The sequence below is a fragment of the Nyctereutes procyonoides genome, unplaced genomic scaffold, assembly GCF_905146905.1.
Source record: "Nyctereutes procyonoides isolate TBG_1078 unplaced genomic scaffold, NYPRO_anot_genome, whole genome shotgun sequence".
Taxonomy (NCBI): Eukaryota; Metazoa; Chordata; class Mammalia; order Carnivora; family Canidae; genus Nyctereutes; species Nyctereutes procyonoides.
Window position 1 is genome coordinate 44132031 of NW_026575140.1, and position 27811 is coordinate 44159841.

Consider the following 27811-nt stretch of genomic DNA (forward strand, 5'->3'; position numbering starts at 1 on the left):
TTGATGAATTGACCCCTTTATCATTATGAAATACCCATATTTATCCTTCTTGCCTAATAAACAGTCTGTCTTTATAAACAACTCATGCTAATGATCTAATCTTCCTACTACCAGTCATGAAATGGAGTCATTCTAAAGAAAGCACGTTTTAATGATCAGTTTTCCAAAGATGAAATGGACTCATTTAGCAAGTAATAAAACTTGAAATCCACTTTTGAAAACATGGGATAAACTTGTAGAGAGGTTATATATTATAATACCCGAATATTTTTGATCATTGGATTATATGCTTTTTTAAAATATGTCTTTCTTTCTTTCTTTCTTTCTTTCTTTCTTTCTTTCTTTCTTTCTTTCTTTCTTTCCTTTCTTTCTTTCTTCCTTCCTTCCTTCCTCCTTTCCTTCCTTCCTTCCTCCTTTCCTTTCCTTTCCTTTCCTTTCCTTTCCTTTCCTTTCCTTTCCTTTCCTTTCCTTTCCTTTCCCTTTTCCTTTTCCTTGCTTCCTTCCTTCCTTCCTTCCTTCCTTCCTTTTTAAAGAAGAGAACACAATTCTTTATTTTTTTAAGTAAGCTCTACACCCACAACCCAGAGATCAAGAGTCACATGAGTCACATGTTCTACCAACTGAGCCAGCCAGTCACCCCAAAATTAAATGCGTTTTGAAGTGCTTCCTCTGACCATTTCCAGTTACTTTATAATAATTAGGTGAAATTACTTCATATATTTTCTATCTCATGGTTCTTTTTGTCTATATACTGTTTATTCTGAAAACATCCCCCCCCCCGCCTTTTTAAAAGATTTATTTATTTATTAGAGAGAGAGAGCACACACATGCAGGAGAGGGCCTAAGAGGGAAAGAAACTAAGCGGACTCTGTGCTGAGGAGAGCTGGACGCAGGGCCTCTATCTCACCACCCTGAGATTGTGACCTGAGCTGAAACCAAGAGTCAGAAGCTTGACCGCACCACTCAGGTGCCCCTATTCTGAAACATCTCTTTTGATTTATACTGTGGTATTTGTACTTAGGCAAACTTGATAAAAAGTGTAGTTGCCATTTATTCTTTTTATCACTTATATACAGCATTGTTTCTTTTATTTTTAATGTAAATATTTTTCTGTACATATATTCCCTTCTTAAATGGATTGGAAGCTTTTCAAGGGAAAAGGTTGTCTTATCCTTCACTCCCTCATCCCCAACTCCCTGCCAAAATATTCCAAACACCTAACAAAACTACTGAGCAAATAAAATGGCTTCGGTTAGTATTATACTCACTAAAAGATGAAATTAGTTTTGTTGCTCTAAGCCCCAGAGAAGAGACAGGCTAGGTGTGGTGTTTTATTATTATGATAGAAGGTGTTGGAATTTTAAATCAAATTCTAGTTTGAATCACAGGGAAGGGAGCTTGCCACTTTTTGTGCAATGACAAGGTCAGTATATTATTGAACTTTGAATGAATTTGTTAAGTTTAAAAATATGTATTTACTTGCCGTTTATGGAGTTTGTTTTTATCATCTCATAAAATTTAATTTTTACTTTTATTTTCTTAAATCAGTTCTTGGAACACCTCACAGCTTGCCCCATCTGATGAACCCATCCATCTCCCCGGCGTTTTTGCATTTGAATAAAGCACATCAGGTATATAAATAGCATTGAGTACTGACATAAAAACTTGGAGTGACTCATTTGTTCATAAAGTTTAAAATTCTCAAAAATTAAAAAACTATTTTGTTTTTTAAACAAATCCTTACTAATAACTATAGCTACGTGAAAGCATGAGTACATGAGATCAAATTAAGTTCATCAAAGCAGTATAGTTCTATCTACTGATTTCTGCTTATAGGGCATTAAGAAGGGAAGGAGGTGTATTTTGTGGCATATTTTTCTAAAAATAAGTGGTTAAAAAGTCTTATGTGGTCTTAATTCAGAGCATTTATAGAAAGAGAAAAAAATGAATATGAACTCTTAATTCTTGAAATTTAATCTGTATAGAAATAACTCATGTAGGAATAAAAAATATTTTTCTTCCTTTTTTCAGATAAATATTTTAGAATGTATTTGTATATATAAATGTATTATTGAGAATAAACAGGGCTTATGAATTTCAGGTGCTGCTGACGGCTGTATCTGTGTAGGAGTCAAATTACAAGTGCAACCTAATGCATAATAGATGATTGATGGAGATTGAGTGAATGAACATCTAGTCCTAAATGCAGCTTTTTAAGGGAAAGGTTTATCTTTTATTTAGTTTTCATTCTTAGAATCTAACATAGGATCTTGTACATTATAGGGATATATATATATATATATATTTATTTAAGATTCTATTTATTTATTTGAGAGATAGAAAACAGAGGGAGAGCTCTCTGCTGAGCAGAGAACTTGATGTGGGGCTCAATCTTAGGACCCTGAGATCATGACCTGAGCCAAAGGCAGATGCCCAGCCAACTGAGCTACCTAGGCACCCCCATTATAGGGTCTTTATTCCTTCATTTATTCAACATATTTTATTGAGAATCTAATGTGTACTGGATACTCTGCTAGTCATTGAAACTATAGCATTGAAAGAAAATTAATAGTCCTTGTTCTTCAAGAATTTCAAAAACTATAAGAAACAAGTGTTAATAACAGTAAGTTATGAAGAGTGACGTGAGAGAGGAGTTCAGAGTATTGACAATATTTTCTTTATTTTAGAACTAAGACTAGAATGTTTAATTTTGCCCAGAAGACCTATCCAAGCTGGCCTCTCCTGCTTGTTGAGTATCACCATCCCAGCAACAGTGGCCTGCTTTTGGTCCTCAGAGGACCTTGATCTCTTCTCCTTAGGTCTTTGCTCCTCTGTTATTCCTTCTGCCTGGCATGCTCTCACCCCAACACAACCTAAGTTCATAAATTTTACCTACTTACTCCTCCATAGCCTTCAGATATCTGTACCAGAGTTCCTTCCTTGGGGAAACTTTCCCTGAATTTACCAGTCTAAATCAAATCCCCAACTATTCTCATAGCTCCTGTATTTTTCCTTCATATCCTCATCACCATTTGTAATTATGCTTTTGCAATTAATGAATGTCTCCCTTTCCCAGGCGCCTCTAAGATCTGTGAGGGCAGGTCTTATTTTGTATTTCTCACTATATAGCATAATGTCTGGCACATAGAGAGTGCCCAATAAATATCTGTTGGATGATTAAATGAATAAATAAATGATTGAATGCTGCTGACATTAAAGCCAAAAAGGGATGAGGGGAGGAAGAATGATGAAAAGAAAAAAGGAGAGGATGTAGAGTTAGTTTCATGACTACATGATCACATCTTGTGTATTAAGAGTTAATTAGCATTGCCTGAAGTGGGAAAGTGGCATATTAAGAAGCTGTTGCTTTTGCTCTGAACTTAAAAATGAATTGGGTTCTATAGCAAGTAGCTTTCAAAGTTAAACTAACTTAATGCTTTATCATTTTCACAGAGTGCAGTTATGGGTAATACTTCCAATTTATTCCTTCAGAATCTTTCTCATGTACCACTGGCGCAGCAACAATTAATGAAATTTGAAAATATTCATACTAATAATGTAAGTATGGAATAATTTTTTTTCTTTTAACTGAATTCATTCCTTTTCTATATTCAGGCTGCTGGTCAGATTGTTGATGAATTACCACATGTGTAGCCTTTTCATTAGATGATATCCTGCTGCCATGGGCAGAAATCTTCATTTCTTTTTTTCTTTTGCAGAAACCAGGCTTACTTGGAGATCCCCCCGCCATGGTACTTCACACCACAGTGGGGATCGGGTCAGCACTTCCTTTGAATACAGAGTTGGGTCACCATGGAGAAGCACATAAAAGTAAATGACATGCATTTACTGAAGACTCAGTATACAGTCAAACATGAGATTTAAAGATGGTTTACCTATATTCTGCTTTTGTTTACAGAAAGGTCAAGTTTGAGCTCTATTCAGCCATTTAAAATTTTAAGAGCTCTCTTGGCTTTTCTACTTTTAATATTAGAAAACTATTGATAAGTTATTGATGGACTTGCTTCCATGCCAAGATCACACTTTCCTTGTCTGATGTGCTTTAATATTTGATGAAGGTTCACAGCAGCATGGGGCAAAGACACAGCACTCTTTGAGACTCATATGCTGCCCACTGGGCTGACAACATATTACCTAGATATCTGTTTAATTTTTGCCTGAATAAGAAGCCCTTACTATTAAAGAAATATGTGGTATTTTGATGTAAACGTTATTTATTTGATTATAATATTTTTTAAATGTGACCCCCAAACTAGTAGAAGAAAAATAATGTGTATACTCTGTACTTCTGAAAAGATGACAAATTTAAACAAAACAATGATTTTTTAGAAAAACAAGTGCATGTGGTATACCAAGATTTCTTACTTGAATGCGATGTTGAAAGGCACTTTCAGTTTGAAGTGTAATTGAAATTGTTTGAAGTGATTATGCTGGGAAAAGAGAAGGGCCACCAGTAATTAAAAAAGAAAAGTTGTTAAATATGGGTAGCAGATTTAGCTTCTATGTAAAACTGATGAGTCAGTGATCCAGTGAATCAATCAGTTCTGTTGACTATTAGAATTGACTGCATGAATGTTGAGCTAGTATACAGATATAGAAATTTTATGGTATGTTGGGACCTGTTCAAAAAATTAAATTTTGTATCACTAAAAGTTTATACATATGTTAATTATTTGTGTTGGATTAAATAGTAAGCTATTTGCTTTAGCATGCACTGCTTTAAGGACATTGAAAATTCAGCATGCGGATAAATACATTGCTAAAAGAAGCTAAGTATCCACCTCTATTTAGTACTAGAAATAATTTAAGAAATTTATGTAGTGAATTTGTAAAACATAAATTTGACTTAGTTATCAAAATTAGCTCTTTTTATTTTGAACTATAGATTTTTTTAAAAAGTGGAATGGTTCAGAATTTTCCTATTAAAACTTTCATTTCTTCCAGAATTTCTTATTTCCTACAAATAAAAAAGTAAAACTTTGATGTGTTAAATTTGGTGCCTATCTATTCACAAATATTAATGTTTTGTAAACCAGCAATGTGATATTTAAAACCATCTCTTTAGGTTTTAAAAAAAAGTCTTGATTTTTGTAGCATTTATGGAGTTCTTTGTATAAATGCTACAACCCATGGCCAGTTGCACGCTACCCATGGGAAGACATTGAATTCAGGAGCTGGGAAAAGAGATACACACTGTTGGTTATTATAAACCAGCGCAAGTCAGCTGATCAAGTTTATTGTTGGATTTAACTTTATTAAAATGCCAAAGTATTTTTTTAACTGAAAACTTATTTAATTATTCCCTTCAAATATGGAAGCAAACTAGTGATTGAGCATAAAAAGGAATGTACCTAAGTGCCAAAAAGTATATATATTTTGCTCTCAAATTCTAAAATATACAATTAAAATTTGGAATTTAAAAATATCCTTGAGATTATCCTAGAAGTTGTTGAAAATAGGAAAAGCATGACTACTGTTCTAGGTTTCTGTTTTCCCATATAGAAACCTACTGCTTTACAACCACTAACTTCACCTTTTAAGTTTAACTATTCTCTGATAGATACAAAATAGGTGTCTCCACATTTCCCCCGTAAGTTAACAAAACCACAAGGACTGTTGTGAATAGCTCTTGTCTAACCAAAAGCTTCTTGAATTTGTGGTTCACTACAGCATCTAATCTGATTCCAACTCAAACAACTTTAACAGCTGGAATGGGAATATTGCCATTCTTCCCAAATCAGCACATTGCTGGACAAGCTGGGCACGGGAATACTCAGGAGAAACAGCCAGCCTCGGTGGGGAAGGCAGAAGGAAATTTCTCAGGGTCACAGGCTTATCTTCAGAGCTTTCCAAACCTTACTGTTGGAAGCTTGCTGACAGGACACCATAAGCAACAGCAAAGTCAGCCGAGAGGCACAGAGATAAGTTCAGGGGTAAGAAAACTGTGTGTGTGTGTGTGTGTGTGTGTGTGTACACACGTGAACATGTGTACTTGTGTATATTACATGTGTGTAGATGCTATGCAGGAATATATATGTATATATGTTCATATACATGTTCAACATATATATGTGTGTTCTTTTAAAAACATCATAAATGAAATTATTCTGATTCTAGAAGATTCTAATTTGGGGGCTATTTTACAAGTAGAATAATTTATGAAATATAAAGAATCTTAACTATTTTTTAAATTTCAAATAAAATAAAGTGTATATGGATTACAAACTAGATAATTGATATATGTTAATGATATGATTTTTTCATAGTGTGCATTTACTTCTCAATCTAGAAGAAAGTATTGCACTCTTTAAAAAAAAACCTGTTATTATAAGCAAACAGAACTCCATCTTTTCATAAATGATGCCAGCTGATGGTTGGGACTATGCTTCATTACTTACAGTTTGTAAATAAAATCATTTTAAATTGAGTAAAATGGGTTTTTTAAAGTCTGTTACTGTAAAATACATATAAATTCTTTATTATAGATATTTGCTTTTCTGCAAAGTTTGAGATACTAAAAAACTTGATTTAAAAAAATATTATTTATTTGAGAGAGAGAGAGAGTAAGCAAATGAGCATGAGTGGGGGGTGTGGATGGACGGAAGAGGGGCAGAGAGATTGGAAAAAGGAGAAGCAGACTCCCTGCTGAACAGGGAGCCCACCACAACTCAGTGCTCAATCCCAGGACCCTGGAATCATGACTTGAGTCGAAGGCAGACTGACTAAGTCACCCAGGTGCCCAATGCTTGATTATTTTAGAAATTAAATATAAACTGAGTTCAAAATTTTATAGCTTAGAAAAGCTTAAGAGTATCATTAAAACTTATCCAGTTATATGCTATTATTTATGAGACTTTCTAAGTTAATGCTCTTCAAAATAATGTTTTTTACTTTAAAGGTATGTTGTATAACTAAGAAGGGTGTTACTTTAATATTGGAAGGCAGAACCAATTTTTATCTTAAAAATGTCAAAGTCATTTATTAAACTCTGGTCTACTCAAAAGAATCTACTCTGTGTTTTAATTCTGGAAGATTTTACCCAATTATGTTATTGGTTCTTAGACCAGTGACATTTGTAAATGTTATAATTGATAGGTAGAATAAAGTACATTTAGTTTTTGTTCATACCCTGAAATACTATTTGGTTTGTATGTGGTATAAGACTCGTGTTATAAGTAGCATGTGAGGAAAAAAATGCATGTAGTTCGCTGTATTCAAATGTCAAAATAATAATATTGAATTTGAAGGAGGTTTCATTGTCAGCAAGTCATAGCAGCAGGTATAGATAGAATGGTATCTACCATAGTTCATTGAAAAAGCTAAGGCAATTCTAGAATAAATTTTAAAAATTTATCTGCAGTATTAATTTCTTGGGTTATTGAGGGAACTTAAACACATAGAACTCCTGTGTGAATATACTGTGTCTTTTTGCACAGAAAGCACCAGATTTTTGGGAAAGCTTGATTTGAGGTGATTCACATAATGAGCAGAGTCTCAGGAAGAAAACAGCCAAAGTGGCCCAGGGCCTGGAAAACAAGTTCTATGGAAAGAACTGAGGGATATGGATACATGTAACTCAGAAAGGGAGGATCAGCTGGATATATATTAAAAAATGTATACACTCTCAGGCTAGTTCCATGGTATTTTGTGTTTCACCAGTAGTCAGAGCTAGTCCAATAAGTATGACATACAATAAAGCAAATTTAGGCTTAATATAACAAACAACAGTCAAAGCTTTCCAACAAAGAGAAAGCTGAAACAATTAAGTGGACCCCAGGTGAGCGTTGGTACAGATTGTTGTAGAAATAATTCCTCTTTCTGACAATAGGAATTTGGACCAGGGATTCTCAAAGTAGGTTTCCAAGATTTTTGACTTTGCTGAACATAATTGGTTTAACCTGGTTTTAGATTTTTAGACCTACATTAAAAAAATTTTTTTATTAAGGTATAATTGATATATAGCATTATATTAGGTTCAAGGATATTACATAAGGATTCGACATTTGAATGTATTACAAAATGATCATCGCAATAAGTCTAGTTAACATCCATTACCATACATAGTTATCATTTTTTTTCTTGTGATGACAACTTCTAAGATCTACTCTCTCAGCTACTTTCAAATACGACATGGTATTAACTATTGTTGCTGTGCTGTATATTACATCCCCGTGATTTATTTATTTCATAACTGGGTGTTTATACCTGTATCTATGAACTTGGTTTGGGGGACAGCGAGGTTTGCTTATACATAGGAGTGAGATTATATGGTATTTGTTTTTCTCTAACTTTTTTCACTTAGCATAACGCCCTCAAATGCTATCCATGTTATCACAAACAGCAAGATTTTCTTCTTTCTTAAGGCTGATTATATACACACATTTTCTTTATTCATCCATCAAAGAACACTGATGTTTTTGTATCTTGGCTGTTGGGAATAGTGCTACAATATGCACCATCTCTTTGAGATAGAGATTTCATTCCCTGTGAATATATTCATAATCACTGAATCATATGGTAATTCTATTTTTCATTATTTTAGGAACTTTGATACTGTTCCCTATTATGGCTATATCCTTTTTCTTCCATTGAGTAGATTGTGTTTTCCTTTTGTTGATGGTTTCCTTTGCTATATGGAAACTTTTTAGTTTGATGTAGTCTCAGTTGTTTACTTTTGTTTTTGTTGCCTATACTTTTGGTGCCATGCCCAAAAAATCATTGCTAAGACTAATGTCAAGAAGCTTTTCCCCTATATTTTCTTCTAGGGGTTTTATGGCTTCAGTTACTACTTTTAAGTCTTCAATCCAATTTGAGTGAATTCTGATGTATGATGTAAGATCATGATCCAGTCTCAATTTTTTAGCGTGTGGATGTCCAATTTTTCCAACACCGTTTATTAAAGAGACTGTCCTTTCCCCATTGTGGATTCTTGACTCCCTTGTCAAGGATTTGTTGGCCACATACATGTTTGTTTATTTCTAAGCTGTCTATCTCATTTGGTCATGGTGTACAGTCTTTTAATGTATTGTTAAACTCTGATTGCTAGTATTTTGTTGAAGTTTTTGCATCTATGTTTATCAGGGATACTGGTCTGTAATTTTATTTTCTTGTAGTGTTCTTGTCTAGCTTTGGTATGAAGGTAATGCTGGCTTCATTAAATAAATTAGGAAGTATTCCCTCCTCTTCAATTTTTTTGGAAGAGTTTCAGGAGAAATGGCATTTTTTTTTTTAAGATTTATTTATTCATGATAGAGAGAGAGAGAGAGGCAGAGACACAGGCAGAGGGAGAAGTAGGCTCTATGCTGGGAGCCCGACGCGGGACTCGATCCCAGGACTCCAGGATTGCGCCCTGGGCCAAAGGCAGGCGCCAAACTGCTGAGCCACCCAGGGATCCTCCAATTTTTTTTTTTAATGTCTGGTAGAATTCACCAGTGAAGCCACCTGGTCCTGATATTTTCATTGTTAGGAGGTTTAGGATTACTCGTTACCCCATTATTGGTCTGATAAAATTTTCTATTTCTTTATGATTTGGTTTTGGTAGGTTGTAAGTTTCGAGAAATTTACCCATTTTTTTTTTCCTGGATCATCCAGTTTGTTGGCATATATTTCTTGGTAATAGTCTCAGGATCTTCTATATTTCTGTGCTATCAGTTTTAATGTCTCCTCTTGCATTTGTAACTATTCGAGTCCTCTCTCTTTCTTTTGGTTAGTCTATTTAAAAGTTTCTCTATTTTGTTTATCTCTTCAAAACCCCAACAGTTTCATGGATCTTCCCAGTCTCTTTTATTTCTGTTCTAATCTTTATTATTTTCTGCCTAATTGTGGGCTGGGTTTGTTCTTTTTCTAGTTCATTGATGTGTAATGTTTGAGATCTTTTTTTCTTCATGTAGGCATCGCTATAAACTTCCCTCTTAGAACTACTTTTGCTGTATTCCCTAAGTTTTGGTATCTATACTTTCCATTTTCATTGGTCTCAAGATACTTTTTAATTTCTCTTCTTCTTGGAGCTAGTCATTATTCAGGAGTGTATTGTTTAATTTCTGTATATCTGTGAATTTTCTAGTTTCCCTCCTGTTACTGATTTCTAGTTTCATACCATTGTGGTCACAACAATACTTGATATTATTTCAATATCCTTAAATTTGTTCTGACTTGTTTTGTGGCCCAACATATCTGTTTATTCTTTGTCTGTCTGTGTCTCTTTTTCTTTCTTTCTGCTTCTGCTTCTGCTTCTGGTGTCAGACCCAAAAAAGCATTGGTAAATTCAATATTATGAAGCATTCCACCTAAGCTTTTAAAGTTTTATAATTTTAGGTCTTGCATTTATGTCTTTAATCTTTGAATTAATTTTTGTATATGGTGTAAAGTGAGGATCCACTTTATTATTTCACATGCAATATCCAGATTTCCCAGCACTTTAGTGAAAAGACTGTCCTTTCCCCATTGAATAATCTTGACACTTTTGTCAAAAATCATTTAACCATATATGTAGAGACTTACTTCTGGGTTTTCTATTCTATTCCATTTGTCTGTATGTCTGTCTTTATGCTAGTACTACCCTGTTGAGATTACTGTAGCTTTGTAATAAGTTTGAAATCACAAAGTATGAGCCTTCCATTCTTGTTCTTATTTTTCACCTTATTTTCAACATTGTTTTGACTATTTGGGGTCCCTTGAAACTCCATATGAATTTTAGTGTGGATTTTTCTTTTCCTGCAAAAAAAAAAAAAAAGTGGAATCTTGATAGGGACTATATTGAATCTCTCAGTCACTCTGGTTAGTATCGACATTTTAACAGTACATCTTCTAATCCGTGAACATAGGATGTCTTTCCATTTATTTATGTCTCTTATTCTAGCAGCGCTCAAAAAAATTTGGGGGGGGTACGCCTGGGTGGCTCAGTGGTTGGGCATCTGCCTTTGGCTCAGGGCGTGATTCCAGAGTCCTGGGATCGAGTCCTGCTTTGGGCTCCCTGTAGGGAGCCTGCTTTTCCCTCTGCCTATGTCTCTGCCTCTCTCTTTCTCTTTCTCTCTCTCTCTCTGTCTCTCATGAATAAATAAAATCTTTAAAAGTAATAAAACATTTTTTAAAAATTAATTTATTTATTTTGGAGAGAGAGCTGGCAGGGGGAGGTAGATGGAGAAGAGGAGAGAATCTCAAGCAGACGCCATGCTGAGGGCAGAGCTCCACACGGGGCTCAATCCCAGGACCCCAAGATCATGACCTGGGCTGAAATCAAGAGTTGGATGTTTAACCAACTGAGCCACCCAGGTACCCCTGTTTTTAAAATTTTTAATATTTAATACAGTATGTTCAAAATGTTACTTTAAAATGCGATATATACTAAACTATTAAGATATTTTATATTCTTTGGTACTGTTTGAGATTTAGTATATATTTTACATTCTGCATACATCTCAGTTTAAACTATCCACATTTCTTATGCTCGGTAGTCATGTGTAGCTAGTAGCTACCATGTTGGACAGTGCAGTTTTAGATATATCGTGGCTTAATCCCTCACTTTATTGAGATTTCACTTTCAGCCATGTTGTATAGTTTTTAGTGAACAAGTAGTTTTATTCCCTGCTTCAGTTAATTCTTAAGTATTTTTTTTCTTTTTTACTCTATTGCAAATGGAATTGTTTTCTTAATTTTCTTTTTTGATTGTTCATTGTTAATGTGTAGAAATGCAACTGATTTTCGTATGTTGATTTCATATCCTGCAACTTTGCTGAATTCATTTATTCTAATAGTTTCTGTCTGTGTATGTGTAATATTTAGGGTTTTCATGCTTCTGCAAGCAGAAATCACTTTCTTCTTCTACTCTAGTTTGGATGTCTTTTATTTCTTTTTTCTACTTAATTGCTCTGACTAGAACTTCAAATATTATGTTAAATAGAAGTGTGAAAGCAGACAGTTTTGTCTTGTTCTTGATGTTAGAGGAAAAAATTTCAGTCTTTCACTATTGAGTATGATGTTGAGCTTTCATATATAACTTTTGTTATATTAAGGTAGCTTTCTTCTATTCCTACTTTGCTGGGTGTGGTTGAATTTTATTTTTTGATTTTTCTTTTTTTAAAAGATTTTATTTATTTGGCACATAGAGAGCACAAGCAGGAGGAGCTGCAGCAGGAGAGGGAGAAGCAGGCTCCCTACTGAGCAGGGAGCCTGATGCAGGACTCCATACCAGGACCCTGGGATCATGACCCTTAGCTGAATACAGATGCTTAACCAACCAAGTGACCCAGGCACCCTGAATTTTTTTTAAGTATGTATGTATGTATGTATGTATGTATGTATCTATCTATCTATCTATCATCTATCTATCTATCTATCTATCTATCTATCTATCTATCTATCTATCTATCTATCTATGAGAGCACACAAGCAGGAAGAGCAGCAGAAGGGGAGGGAGAAGCAGGCCCCCATCAGCAGGGAGCTGATGTGTGGGGCTCAATCCCAGGACCCTGAGATCATGACCTGAGCTGAAGGCGGATGCTTAACCAACTGAGCTACCTAGGTGCCCTGCGTGTATTGAATTTTAATCATGGAAGCATGTTGAATTTTGTCTAATGGAGGTGATTATGTGCTTTTTTTCTCCATTCTGTTAATGTAGTATTTTATGTTGAATGATTTTTGTTTGTTAAATCATCCTTGCATTCTAGGAATAAATCCCAGTTGGTTATGGTGCGTAATCCTTTTAATCTACTGAATTTGTTTTGCTAGTGTTTCGTTGGTGGTTTTAGCACCAATATTTATAAGGTGTACTGGTCTGTAGTTCTCTTTCCTTTTGGTGTCTATCTGGCTTTGGTACCAGGACAATGCTGGAAGTATTCTCCATCAGTCTTGTGGAAGAGTTTGAGAAGAATTGGTGTTAGTTTTTCTTTAAATTTTGTTGAATAGTGATTTAAAGGGGCACATACACCCCAATCTTTATAGCAGCAATGTCCACAATAACCAAAATATGGAAAGAGCTCAGATGTCCATCAACAGATGAATGGATAAAATGTGGTATGCGTACACACACACACACACACACACACACACACACGGAGGAATATTACACAACCATCAAAAAAGAATGAAATCTTGCCATTTGCAATGACATGGATAGAATTAGAGGGTATTATGCTAAGGGAAAAAAGTCAAGAAAGACAGTTATCTTATGATTTCACTCATTTGTGAAATTTAAGAAATAAAGCAGATAAACATAGGAGAAGGAAAGGAAAAATAAAATAAGATGAAATCAGAGAGGGAGACAAACCACAAGAGACTCTTAACTATAGGAAACAAACTGAGGGTTACTGGAAGAGAAGGGGGTAGGGGAATGGAGCAATTGGGTAAAGGCCATTAAGGAGGGCACATTATGGAATGAGCACTGGGTGTTATGCAACTAATGAATCACTAGACTCTACCTCTAAAACTAATACACTATATGTTAATTAATTGATTTTAAATTTATTAATAAATAAAGAGGTTTTGTTGAATTACCCAGTGAAGCCATATGATCCAAAGTGCTTTTTTTTTTTTTTTTGGTTGGCAGACTGTATTTTAAAATATTTTATAAGTGATTCTCTTTCATAGCTTGAGTTGAGAACCCCTGATAGGATAGAATATGATTTCCTTGGCAATCTAAGCACTTGAGAAACAAAATCTGAGAGTACTATGTTGGCTCCCTTTATTCAATCACTGAATTCTTCCTAGGGCGCCACTGTCTTTCCTCATGCTATATACTCTTCTTTAGCAAATATGTAATGATTTTAGCTCTAACCTAGAATCTTATGGTTCTGTCTTAGACTTCTTTTGAACTATCATATACTTGACTGTGAATTTCTTAATGGTAGTATTTCTGTCTTACTCATTTTAGTATTATTAGTGCTTAGCACAGTGTCTGGAGCATGGTAAGCAACATTCAGTAAGCACACTTGAACAGATAAATACATCTGCATCTGTGATTTACATATCACAAGCAAATCTGGACTTCTACATGAAGATGTACAAGACAGATCAAATACAATAATTTTGGCCAGATAAGGGAGAAATAAACGGAACTGTGGCTCTCAAGTATAGAAATAAGCACTTGAGATTACATATCCTTTGTTCCGTTCAGGGAACAAAATAAAAATTAATTTGAAAAGAAAACTTAGCAGCTAGCTCTAATCATAGTAACTTGAATTATCTTATTTAAAAATTTTTGCCAAAAGAGAGTAAAAAGTAAAAAATTCTGTGAGAACAAAATGAAATAATCTGAAGAACCAGCCCTATCCTTCTGTTAAACATTAGAACCCTTACACTTAGTTATACAAAATTTACTGATATATTTTCAAGAAATGTGAATTTTTAGGGTTATCTAAATGTGGATTTGGATTTTATTAAATTCACTTATTTTGTTTGGTAGTATTTTTAGAACAGAGATAAGTAAGCTTTTCTTTATCATTTGGCTGTAGCATGTGCTATAAAATAAAAATCTATTTTTAAAGATTTTATTATTCATGAGAGACAGAGAGAGAGAGAGAGACAGAGGTAGAGGTAGAGGGAGCCCGATGCAGGACTCAATCCGGGGACCCCAGGATCATGCCCTGGGCCAAAGTCAGGCGCTAAACCGCTGAGCCACCAAAGCATCCCTATAAAATAAAAATCTTAATAGGAAAATGTGGATAGCAGTATTTCTGGAAATAAGGTATGGGATTTGTTTTTTCTCTTGAAATTGAATTCTCTCCTAGTTCAAATGGGAAGGATTTACAGGAAGACCTTTAATTCTCTTTCAGTTCTAAAGTTCTATGGTTCTAGAATAGTTTCTTAAAACTAATTAAAAAATAATAGTAAGTAATGTGATAATTTTAATTAATATCCAGAAATAGTCCATAACTTCATGTTTTCAAGCATTAGGTTCCACAAATTTTTATTACAGTAGACTAGATTTATTGAAGAACAAGTATTTCTCTACTCTTTCTGCATTTTTATTTTCTTGTACCTCTGATTAAACACCTATTGTTCTGTTTTTGATAAATAGGCTGCCTCCAAGAATCAGACTTCACTATTGGGAGAACCACCAAAAGAAATACGGCTCAGTAAAAATCCATACTTGAACTTGGCAAGTGTGTTACCCAGTGTGTGCTTATCATGTAAGTAGTGAGAGCTCAGTATTAATATTTTGGAGTCTTATTGAAAATGTTCCATAATCAGTTATCCTTTAACTTTTAATTGAGTAGAAGCCAATAATACTTATTGGCTATGAAAGCCTAAATTATGACCCTGCTTTTTAAATTAAAGAATAACTAAAATTAAGACACTTAAATTACATTCTAATTATCTAAGGAAAACATCTTTTGCAATATTTTATTAAGAATATAATTAATTTATTAAATCACAATAGAAAATAATTGGGCAAGGGAATTATTAGCAAAACTATAATGTTTTACAATACATATAGAATCACATTGCTAAAATAGAGGTTTAAACCTCTAAGTATCTCATATATCCAGAAGATTTGCAAACTACCCCCAAAATACGTGAACTAATAATAATTGGCAGAAATTGAACTCATATTTACTTTTTTGGAAGACCTTCTCAGGCCTTCGATTAGGGTAAATTAATTATTAAATATAGTTTTAAGGGAAAATCACCAACGTGGTATGTTTTAGTTACTAGGATATTCACTACAATGTTGGTTGTCAACAGTGTAATTGAAAAGTGCCTTAATGTTCATCAATAGGGGGATGGTTAAGTGAAAAATAGTTTATCATAAAATGGAATACAATACAGCTTTTTTATTAGTTGAGGGAGAGCTACATGTACTAATATGAAATTATCTCTAAGGCAAACTATGTGGAAAAAGCAAATGCTTGCAAAATGATTCCATTTGTGTTTCCTTTAAGCTATACTTTTTTTAAAAAAAGATTGATTTTATTTATTTATTTATTTATTTATTTATTTATTTATTTATTTATTTATTTATTTATTTATTTATTTGAGAGAGAGAGCAAGCAAGCACGAGCAGGGGAAGGGGAGGAGGGAAATGGAGAAACAGACTCCCTGCTGAGCAGGGAACCTAACATGGGGCTCAATCCCAGGACCCTGGGATTATGACCTCAGCCAAAGGTGATGCTTAACTGATTGAGCTACCCAGGCACCCCTCAAGCTATATATTCTTATGTGTACATGTGTAATGTGTAAATAGACACAGTAAATCTGGGAAAATAAGTTCTAAACTGTTACCTCTGGGAAAAAAGAGTAGAATTGAAAGAAAAGAAAGATTTTAGTATAAATTCTCTGTATTTTATGAAGTATCCTCTTGAACCTAGACATTAATTTGTAATTTTTTATAAGAGCCAGAAAAAAAATTTAATGTGCTTCTTGTATACCTACTGCATTTTTATCTGGTCGAAAAATTGACAGTTACAACTATTGCATTAGCAATAATGATTAGTTTACATTTTGTTTGCCTTCTTTTAGAGATTAGATATATATCTTAAAAATGTTTCCATTAGAATTATTTATCCACAGAGCAAACTTCCATTTTCATTTGCTTTCAATGTACAAGACAACATCATATACTATATATTCTTCTCCTGGGGATAAAAAATATAGATATATACTGGCAATGAAAATTTGTGTTCTGCTTGGGAAAATGTTGAATTAATAACAAGTTTTGTATTTTGTTTATAATTTATAACAAAACAACTTTTGGCTAAAAATAGTATTGATTTTTGCCTTTAGCCCCAGCAAGTAAAACCACTCTACAGAAGACTGGAATTACAAGCAATATTCTGGATGCAATCTCTCAGGGAAATGAATCACAACACACATTGGAAAAGTGCATTTCTTATTCTCAACCTTTTGGTGATTATGCACAGGTAAATGATCCTCAGGTTTTGTTTTGTTTTTTTTAAAGATTTTCTTAATCTACGGGATCCCTGGGTGGCGCAGCGGTTTAGCGCCTGCCTTTGGCCCAGGGAGCGATCCTGGAGACCCGGGATCGAATCCCATGTTGGGCTCCCGGTGCATGGAGCCTGCTTCTCCCTCTGCCTATGTCTCTGCCTCTTTCTCTCTCTCTCTCTGTGTGACTATCATAAATAAATAAAAATTTAAAAAAAAGATTTTATTTATTTATTCATGAGAGACACAGAGAGAGAGAGAGAGGGAGGCAGACATAGGCAGATGGAGAAGCAGGCTCCATGCAGGGAGCCCAACGCGGGACTCGATTCCGGGTCTCCAGGATCAGGCCCTGGGCCGAAGGCAGCACTAAACCGCTGAGCCACCCAGGCTGCCCTGATTCTCAGGTTTTGATATCTAGAAAAATTGGTTCAACCATATATTGAGTTCACTGAATATGAAATTGTGATTCCTATAATATTATAGGAAAATAAAATTGCATTCATCTACACAGTATTCCTTGCTCACTTGGAATTTTAGGACATGTTCAAGAAATCATTTGCACTAGATATTTACCTCTCAGTGTTTACACTAGTGGTCAATGAGCTATAGACAAAATCCAGCCCACTTTTTGTTTTGTAAATAAAGTTTTATTGGAATACAGCCATGTCCATTCATTTATATACTGTTCATGGTGCTGTTGTGCCACAGTGGTAGAGGTGAATAAATACAATGGAGACTATATGACTCACAAGATTAAATATTTACTGTTGGGCTCTTTACAGAAAAACTCCTGATTTATGGTTTACACCAAAGCACACCTGACTATGGAACTCAAGGAAATGCCTCTGTTCTTCACCGTGGCTTGTTGAATCATAAACACCATCATAATTAGAGGCACTGTTATGCTAACGTTTAAACCAATCAACCATTAACATAAAAAGTATTATATTCAGAAGTAATTGTGCCGTTACCGCGTCAATTTTACTTTGCCCTTTTCTCTTTCAGGTTATTCTCGGTGGCTTAAGCTGAAAGTATATATCATGTTAGCAATATATGATGATATAATCATGGGAGTCTTATAATGACCAATTCTGATTCTTTCTTATTTCTTAGCACATCAGCTGCTTCTCAGCTCTGTCCTATCTGTGGGAGCAATGCTTCCACTTTGATTTCCTTGGAGCAACTGTTTGCCTCATCTGTCTCTAATAACCTTAGAAAAAAAACCTGTGTGAATTCACTTGGAAAAATTGATGCCTCATTATGCTTTTATGATAGGGTACTAGAAATACAGGTGAAATAGATTCTCTAAAAATGCTGCCGCCAGATATTAGAGTAATATATAAGAAAGTCTCTTACATACCTGTAGAAAAAATAGAAAACTATACGTTGGAAGATGATATAATTAGGTGCCAGCAGACTTACATCTAAGGAATGGTAATTATGAATTAATACAAATATAACCTCGAAAACATTCCCTCCCCATGTTTTATAAGATTCCATCTTTGTTCCTTTATTAGTTAACATTCTAAATAATGATTGAGATAAGGACGTTAATTGTATGCTAATTATACTTACAGGGGACAAAAAACAAGGAAATTATCAGAGATGTGTAAAATAACTTATAAATAATTTATAGTTCTGGAAACTAGAAACAGCCTACATTTCCAACAATTTATAAGACTAAGTAAACAAATTATGTCATATTTATTCCAGAAATGCAATGTAAATGTTAAAAATCAGGTAAAATGCTGTGTAAACGTATGGTACATGTTTCATAATCTATTGTTAATTTTAGAAAGCTTTAAAATATAGTTCTATACAATTCCAATTTTTTGTTTGTTTATAAGGAAAAAATGTACTTTTATAAGCAGGAGGAAGCACAATAAATTTTTTAAAATTTATTTAAACATGTTTTAACTTTTCATATGACTTTTTATTTTTTTTATCACTTTATCATAATAAGTGTACTTTTTAATCCCCTATCACTCCTACCACCCCTGACCTCTCCTCTGATAACCATCAGTTTATTTTCTATAGTTAAGAGTCTGCTTCTTGGTTTCTCTCTCTCTTTTTTTGTCTCCCTTTACTCATTTGTTTTCTTAAATTCCACATATGGAATGAGCGAAGTCATATGGTATTTGTCTTTCTTTGACTTATATTGCTTAGCTTTATACATTCTAGCTCTATCCATATTGTTGCAAATGGCAAGATTTCATTCTTTTGTACAGTTGAATCATATTCCATTGCATATATATATATATATATATATATATATATATATATATATATCACATCTTCTTTATCTGTTCACCTATCAATGGACACTTAGGCTGCTTCCATAGTTTGGCTATTGTAAATAATGCTGCAATAAACATAGGGCTGCATGCAACCCTTTAGTGTTTTTGCATTTTGCAGGTAATACTCAATGGTACAATTCCTGGATTATATGGTAGTTCTATTTTTAGTATTTTGAGAAATCTCCATACTGTTTTCCAGAGTGACTGCACTGGTTTGCATTCCCACTAACGGTGTATAGAGTTGGGGGGGGGGGGAGAGGAATGTCCTTTTTCTCCACACCCTTGCTAACACTTGTTGTTTCTTGTGTTTTTTATTATAACAGGTGGAAGGTGATATCGCATTGTAGTTTTGATTCTCATTTCTGTGATGATGAGTGATGTTGAGCATCTTTCTGTGTGTCTGTTAGCTATATGTATGTCTTCTTTAAGAGAAATGTCTGTTCATGTCTTCTGCCCATTTCTTAAATGGGTTATTTGTGTGTTGAGTTGTATCCATTCTTTATATATTTTGGATACTAACTCTTTATCAGATATATCATTTGCAAATTTCTTCTTATATTCTGTAGGTTGTCTTTGAATTTTCTTGTTTCCTTTGCTGTGCAGAAGCTTTTTATTTTGATGTCATCCCAAGAGTTTATTTTTGCTTTTATTTCTCTTGCCTCAGGAGCCATTTAGAACAGTGTCAGAGAGATTACCGCCTGTGCTCTCTTTAAGGATTTTTATAGTTTCAGGCCTCACATTTAGGTCTTTAATCCATTTTGAGTTTATTTTTGTGTATGGTGAAATAAAGTGGTCTAGTTTCATTCTTTTGCATGTTGCTATGGTTTTCCCCAACACCATTCATTGAAGAGACTTTTTTCCATTGTATATTCATTCCTCCTCTCTTGAAGATTAATTGGCCATATAATTGTGGGTTTATTTCCAGGCTTTCTGTTCTGTTAATCTGTGTGTGTTTTTTTTTATGCCAGTACCATACTGTTTTAATCACTATCACTTTGTAATATAACTTGAAATCTGGAATTGTGATACCTCCACTTTTGTTTTTCTTTTTCAAGACTGCTTTGGCTATTTGAAGTCCTTTGTGATTCCATAAAAATTTTAGGATTATTTCTTCTAGTTCTGTGAAAAATGCTTTTGGTATTTAGTAGGGATTGCATTAAATCTGTAGATTGCCTTGGGTAGTATGGACATTTTAACATATTAGTTCTTCTGATCCGTGAACATGGAATGTCTTTTCATTTCTTTGCATTGTCTTAACTTTCTTTCATCAGTATTTTATAGTTTTCAGAATACAGGTCTTTCATCTCTTTGGTTAAATTTATTTTAGATGTTTAATGTATTTGGTACATTTGTAAGTAGGATTGTTTTTACTTTCAATTTCTGCTGCTTCATTATTTGTATAGGGAATGCAACAGAATTCTGTACATTGATTTTATATCCTGCAACTTTACTGAATTCATTTGTCAATTCTAGTAGTTTTTTGGTGGAGTCTTTAAGGTTTTCTATATATAGCATCATGTCATTTGCAATTAGTGAAGGTTTTACTCCCTACCAAATTAAATGCCTTTTATTTCATTATGTTGTCTTAATGCTGTGGCTAGGACTTACAGTACCATGTTGAATAAAAGTGATGAGAATGGATGTACTTGTCTTGTTCCTGATCTTAGGGGGAAAGCTCTCAGTTTTTCTCCATTAAGTATGATGTTTGCTGTGGGCTTTTCAAATAAGGCCTTTATTATGTTGACATATGTTCCCTCTAGACCTACTTTGCAGAGTTTTTCTTTATCATAAATGGATATTGTACTTTGTCAAATGCTTTTTCTGCATCTCTTGAAATCATCTGGTTTTTATCCTTTCTCTTATTGATGTGACATATCACAGTGATTGTTTTGTGAATATTGAACCACTCTTTCATCTGGGAATAAATTCCACTTGATTGTGTTGCATGATTTTTAAAATATATTATTGGATTTGGTTTTCTATTATTTTGTTTAGGATTTTTGCATCTAAAGTCATGATATTGGCCTATAGTTCTTTCTGTTTTTTTTTTTTTTTTAATTTTGTGGTGTCTTTATCTGGTTTTGGTGTCAGGGTGATACTGGCTTCATAAAAAGAATTTAGAAATTTTCCTTCCTCTTCTGTTTTTTGGAATTATTAACTCTTTCTTAAATGTTTGGTAGAATTTGCTTATGAAGCCGTCAGGTCCTGGACTTATGTTTTTTGGGAGTTTTTTGATTACTGGTTCAATATCATTGCTGGTAATTGGTGTGTTCAAATTTTCTATTTTTCCCTGACCTAGTTTTGGTAGGTTATATATTTCTAGGAATTTATCCATTTCTTCTAAGTTGCCCAATTTGTTGGCATATAAGTTTTCATAATATTGTTAGAATTGTTTGTATTTCTGTGGTGCTGGTTGTTATTTCTCCTCTTGCATTAGTAATTTTGTTTATTTTGTTCTCTCTTTTTTTTTATTATAAATTAATTTTTATTGGTGTTCAATTTACCAACATACAGAATAACACCCAGTGCTCATCCCGTCAAGTGTCCCCCTCCGTGCCCGTCACCCATTCACCCCCACCCCCTGCCCTCCTCCCCTTCCACCACCCCTAGTTCATTTCCCAGAGTTAGAAGTCTTTATGTTCTGTGTCCCTTTCTGATATCTCCCACACATTTCTTCTCCCTTCCCTTATATTCCCCTTCACTATTATTCATATTCCCCAAATGAGTGAGAACATACACTGTTTGTCCTTCTCCGATTGACTTACTTCACTCAGCATAATACCCTCCAGTTCCATCCACGTTGAAGCAAATGGTGGGTATTTGTTGTTTCTAATGGCTGAGTAATATTCCATTGTATACATAAACCACATCTTCTTTATCCATTCATCTTTCGATGGGCACCGAGGCTCCTTCCACAGTTTGGCTATTGTGGACATGGCTGCTAGAAACATCGGGGTGCAGGTGCCCTGGCGTTTCATTGCATCTGAATCTTCGGGGTAAATCCCTAACAGTGCAATTGCTGGGTCGTAGGGCAGGTCTATTTTTAATTCTTTGAGGAACCTCCACACAGTTTTCCAGAGTGGCTGCACCAGTTCACATTCCCACCAACAGTGTAAGAGGGTTCCCTTTTCTCCACATCCTCTCCAACATTTGTTGTTTCCTGCCTTATTAATTTTCCCCATTCTCGCTGGTGTGAGGTGGTATCTCATTGTGGTTTTGATTTGTATTTCCCTGATGGCAAGTGATGCAGAGCATTTTCTCATGTGCATGTTGGCCATGTCTATGTCTTCCTCTGTGAGATTTCTCTTCATGTCTTTTGCCCATTTCATGATTGGATTGTTTGTTTCTTTGGTGTTAAGTTTAATAAGTTCTTTATAGATTTTGGAAACTAGCCCTTTATCTGATATGTTATTTGCAAATATCTTCTCCCATTCTGTAGGTTGTCTTTGAGTTTTGTTGACTGTATCCTTTGCTGTGCAAAAGCTTCTTATCTTGATGAAGTCCCAATAGTTCATTTTTGCTTTTGTTTCTTTTGTTTTCGTGGATGTATCTTGCAAGAAGTTACTGTGGCCAAGTTCAAAAAGGGTGTTGCCTGTGTTCTCCTCTAGGATTTTGATGGAGTCTTGTCTCACATTTAAATCTTTCATCCATTTGATTATCTTTGTGTATGGTGCAAGAGAGTGGTCTAGTTTCATTCTTCTGCATGTGGATGTCCAATTTTCCCAGCACCATTTATTGAAGAGACTGTCTTTCTTCCAGTGGATCGTCTTTCCTCCTTTGTCGAATATTAGTTGACCATAAAGTTCAGGGTCCATTTCTGGATTCTCTATTCTGTTCCATTGGTCTATGTGTCTGTTTTTGTGCCAGTACCACACTGTCTTGATGACCACAGCTTTGTAGTACAACCTGAAATCTGGCATTGTGATGCCCCCAGCTATGGTTTTCTTTTTTAAAATTCCCCTGGCTATTCGGGGTCTTTTCTGATTCCACACAAATCTTAAAATAATTTGTTCTAAGTCTCTGAAAAAAGTCCATGGTATTTTGATAGGGATTGCATTGAATGTGTAAATTGCCCTGGGTAGCATTGACATTTTCACAATATTAATTCTGCCAATCCATGAGCATGGAATATTTTTCCATCTCTTTGTGTCTTCCTCAATTTCTTTCAGAAGTGTTCTATAGTTTTTAGGGTATAGATCCTTTACCTCTTTGGTTAGGTTTATTCCTAGCTATCTTATGCTTTTGGGTGCAATTGTAAATGGGATTGACTCCTTAATTTCTCTTTCTTCAGTCTCATTGTTAGTGTATAGGAATGCCATTGATTTATGGGCATTGATTTTGTATCCTGCCACGCTACCAAATTGCTGTATGAGTTCTAGCAATCTTGGGGTGGAGGCTTTTGGGTTTTCTATGTAGAGTATCATGTCATCGGCGAAGAGGGAGAGTTTGACTTCTTCTTTGCCAATTTGAATGCCTTTAATGTCTTTTTGTTGTCTGATTGCTGAGGCTAGGACTTCCAATACTATGTTGAATAGCAGTGGTGAGAGTGGACATCCCTGTCTGGTTCCTGATCTTAGGGGAAAGGCTCCCAGTGCTTCCCCATTGAGAATGATATTTGCTGTGGGCTTTTCGTAGATGGCTTTTAAGATATCGAAGAAAGTTCCCTCTATCCCTACACTCTGAAGAGTTTTGATCAGGAATGGATGCTGTATTTTGTCAAATGCTTTCTCTGCATCTAATGAGAGGATCATATGGTTCTTGGTTTTTCTCTTGCTGATATGATGAATCACATTGATTGTTTTACTAGTGTTGAACCAGCCTTGCATCCCGGGGATAAATCCTACTTGGTCATGGTGAATAATTTTCTTAATGTGTTGTTGGATCCTATTGGCTAGTATCTTGTTGAGAATTTTTGCATCCATGTTCATCAGGGATATTGGTCTGTAATTCTCCTTTTTGGTGGGATCTTTGTCTGGTTTTGGAATTAAGGTGATGCTGGCCTCATAGAATGAGTTTGGAAGTACTCCATCTCTTTCTATCTTTCCAAACAGCTTTAGTAGAATAGGTATGATTTCTTCTTTAAACGTTTGATAGAATTCCCCTGGGAAGCCATCTGGCCCTGGACTCTTGTGTCTTGGGAGGTTTTTGATGACTGCTTCAATTTCCTCCCTGGTTATTGGCCTGTTCAGGTTTTCTATTTCTTCCTGCTCCAGTTTTGGTAGTTTGTGGCTTTCCAGGAATGCGTCCATTTCTTCTAGATTGCCTAATTTATTGGCGTAGAGCTGTTCATAATATGTTTTTAAAATCGTTTGTATTTCCTTGGTGTTGGTAGTGATCTCTCCTTTCTCATTCATGATTTTATTAATTTGAGTCTTCTCTCTCTTCTTTTTAATAAGGTTGGCTAATGGTTTATCTATCTTATTAATTCTTTCAAAGAACCAACTCCTGGTTCTATTGATCTGTTCCACAGTTCTTCTGGTCTCAATTTCGTTGAGTTCTGCTCGAATTTTAATTAACTCTCTTCTTCTGCTGGGCGTCGGGTCGATTTGCTGCTTCTTCTCTAGCTCCTTTATGTGTAAGGTTAGCTTTTGTATTTGAGTTCTTTCCAGTTTTTGAATGGATGCTTGTATTGCGATGTATTTCCCCCTCAGGACTGCTTTTGCTGCATCCCAAAGATTTTGAACAGTTGTATCTTCATTCTCATTAGTTTCCATGAATCTTTTTAATTCTTCCTTAATTTCCTGGTTGACCCTTTTATCTTTTAGCAGGATGGTCCTTAACCTCCACGTGTTTGAGGTCCTTCCAAACTTCTTCTTGTGATTGAGTTCTAATTTCTAGGCGTTATGGTCTGAGAATATGCAGGGGACGATCCCAATCTTTTGGTATCGGTTCAGACCCGATTTGTGACCCAGTATGTGGTCTATTCTGGAAAAAGTTCCATGTGCACTTGAGAAGAATGTGTATTCAGTTGAGTTTGGATGTAAAGTTCTGTAGATATCTGTGAAATCTATCTGGTCCAGTGTATCATTTAAAGCTCTCGTTTCTTTGGAGATGTTGTGTTTAGAAGACCTATCAAGGGTAGAGAGAGCTAGATTGAAGTCACCAAGTATAAGTGTATTATTATCTAAGTATTTCTTTACTTTGGTTAATAATTCGTTTAAGTATTTGGCAGCTCCCACATTCGGGGCATATATATTGAGGATTGTTAAGTCCTCTTGTTGGATAGATCCTTTAAGTATGATATAGTGTCCCTCTTCGTCTCTCACTACTGTCTTCGGAGTGAATTTTAGTTTATCTGATATAAGGATGGCTACCCCTGCTTTCTTTTGAGAACCATTTGAATGGTAAATGGTTCTACAACCTTTTATTTTCAGGTTGTAGGTGTCCTTCTGTCTAAAATGAGTCTCTTGTAGACAGCAAATAGATGGGTCCTGCTTTTTTATCCAGTCTGAAACCCTGCGCCTTTTGATGGGGTCATTAAGCCCGTTCACGTTCAGAGTTACTATTGACAGATATGAGTTTAGTGTCATCATGATATCTATTTAGTCCTTGTTTTTGTGGATTGTTCCACTGAACTTCTCTTAAAGGGGAATTTTAAGAGTCCCCCTTAAAATTTCTTGCAGAGCTGGTTTGGAGGTCACATATTCTTTCAGTTCCTGCCTGTCTTGGAAGCTCTTTATCTCCCCTTCCATTTTGAATGAGAGCCTTGCTGGATAAAGTATTCTTGGTTGCATGTTCTTCTCATTTAGGACCCTGAATATATCCTGCCAGCCCTTTCTGGCCTGCCACGTCTCTGTGGAGAGGTCTGCTGTTACCCTAATATTCCTCCCCATGAAAGTCAGGGACTTCTTGTCTCTTGCTGCTTTGAGGATCTTCTCTTTATCTTTGGAATTTGCAAGCTTCACTATTAAATGTCGAGGTGTTGAACGGTTTTTATTGATTTTAGGGGGGGATCTCTCTATTTTCTGGATCTGAATGCCTGTTTCCCTTCCCAGATTAGGAAAGTTTTCAGCTAGGATTTGTTCAAATACATATTCTGGCCCTCTGTCCCTTTCGGCGCCCTCGGGAACCCCAATTAAACGTAGGTTTTTCTTCCTTAGACTGTCATTTATTTGCCTTAATCTGTCTTCATGGTCCTTTAATTGTTTGTCTCTTTTTTCCTCAGTTTCCCTCTTTGCCATTAACTTGTCTTCTATGTCACTCACTCGTTCTTCCACCTCGTTAACCCTCGTCGTTAGGACTTCTAGTTTGGATTGCATCTCATTCAGTTGATTTTTAATTTCTGCCTGATTGGATCTAAATTCTGCAGTCATGAAGTCTCGTGAGTCCTTAATGCTTTTTTCTAGAGCCACCAGTAGCTGTATAATAGTGCTTCTGAATTGGCTTTCTGACATTGAATTGTAATCCAGATTTTGTAGCTCTGTGGGAGAGAGGGCTGTTTCTGATTCTTTCTTTTGAGGTGAGGTTTTCCTTCTAGTCATTTTGCTCAGTGCGGAGTGGCCAAAAACAAGTTGTATTGGGAAAAGGAGAGAAAGAGAGAGAAGGAAAGAAAAGAGAAAAAGAAAAAAGAAAAAGAAAAGAAAAAGGAAAGAAGAGAAGAAAAAGGGAAAGAAAAAGAAAGAAAGGTGAAAAAAAAGGGGTGGGGGAAGCAATCAGAAATCAAAAAGAAAAGAAAAAAGAAAAGAAAAAAAAAAACACGGGGGAGTATTTCTGTAGACTTTAAGTCCCTTGACTTCCCCTGGAACTGGTCCGTCCAGCTGGTCTTGGGGGAGGGGCCTGCTGTGCTGATTTTCAGGTGTTAGCACTTGGGGGAGCTGCTCTGCCCCTGCCTGCTGCAGGGCTCAGCGGGGGTTGTTTACCCCGTGAGGTCTCAGGAGGAACAGCTGCAGTTGCTATGGCAACTCTAGAAGCCTGGATTCAGCCTCCGCAGGAACTACGGGGCTCGGGGCTCGGGGCTCTCCTGCTCTCGGTCTGCAGGGCCTGGAGGCTCCGGGGCGGGGCCGCTGATCTGCTCAGCTCGGGGCAGGAGCGTCCTTGCTGTCCTGGGCCCTCCCGGCCTCTGCCTGTCCCGGGGGAGGCCGGATCCTGGGCTGTGTCCCGGCGCCCTGTGCTCCGGGGCCTGCGCTGTTGGATTCGCGCTCCCGCCCCGCGCTCCCTCCCTGGAGCCGCCTCCCGAGCCCCTCTGAGCTGCTCCGTCGGTCCCGCTGTGCGCGCTGCAGCCCTTAGGGAGCTCGGCGCACTCCCCTGCGCTCGCAGGTGTCTGTTAGTGTCCCAGGGAGCCCGAGGGCATCCCCGCCCTCCTGGGTCCTGCTCCAACTCCCTGCGAGCCCCTTTCCGCCCGCCCGGGAAGGTTGGTGCAGCTCCTGCTCCTCCGGGACGGGGCTCTCCTGTCCTGGGGACACTCGCCCCGGCCTCAGCCCGGCTCCTCGCGGGGCCCCTCCCCCTCGGAGGCCTTTTGTTCCTTTATCTCTCTTTCCCCGTCTTCCTACCTTGATAGAAGCGCGAACTCTTCTCACTGTAGCGTTCCAGCTGGTCTCTCTTTACATCTCAGGCCGAATTCGTAGATTTTCAGGATGGTTTGAAGGTTATCTAGGTAATTTGTTGGGGACAGGTGA

The 27811-nt window shown here is 36.0% G+C and overlaps 1 protein-coding gene across 1 annotated transcript in view; it reads left to right on the forward strand.

Moving 5' to 3' along the window:
• The window catches only part of RAVER2 (ribonucleoprotein, PTB binding 2), a 99759-nt gene that overhangs the window by 48270 nt on the left and 23678 nt on the right, over positions 1-27811 (forward strand). The window contains exons 7-12 of the mRNA XM_055305247.1: positions 1549-1631; positions 3454-3558; positions 3720-3831; positions 5692-5954; positions 15035-15146; positions 16741-16877. Of these exons, the coding sequence (XP_055161222.1) occupies positions 1549-1631; positions 3454-3558; positions 3720-3831; positions 5692-5954; positions 15035-15146; positions 16741-16877 (812 nt within the window). The remainder of the gene's footprint in view (positions 1-1548; positions 1632-3453; positions 3559-3719; positions 3832-5691; positions 5955-15034; positions 15147-16740; positions 16878-27811) is intronic.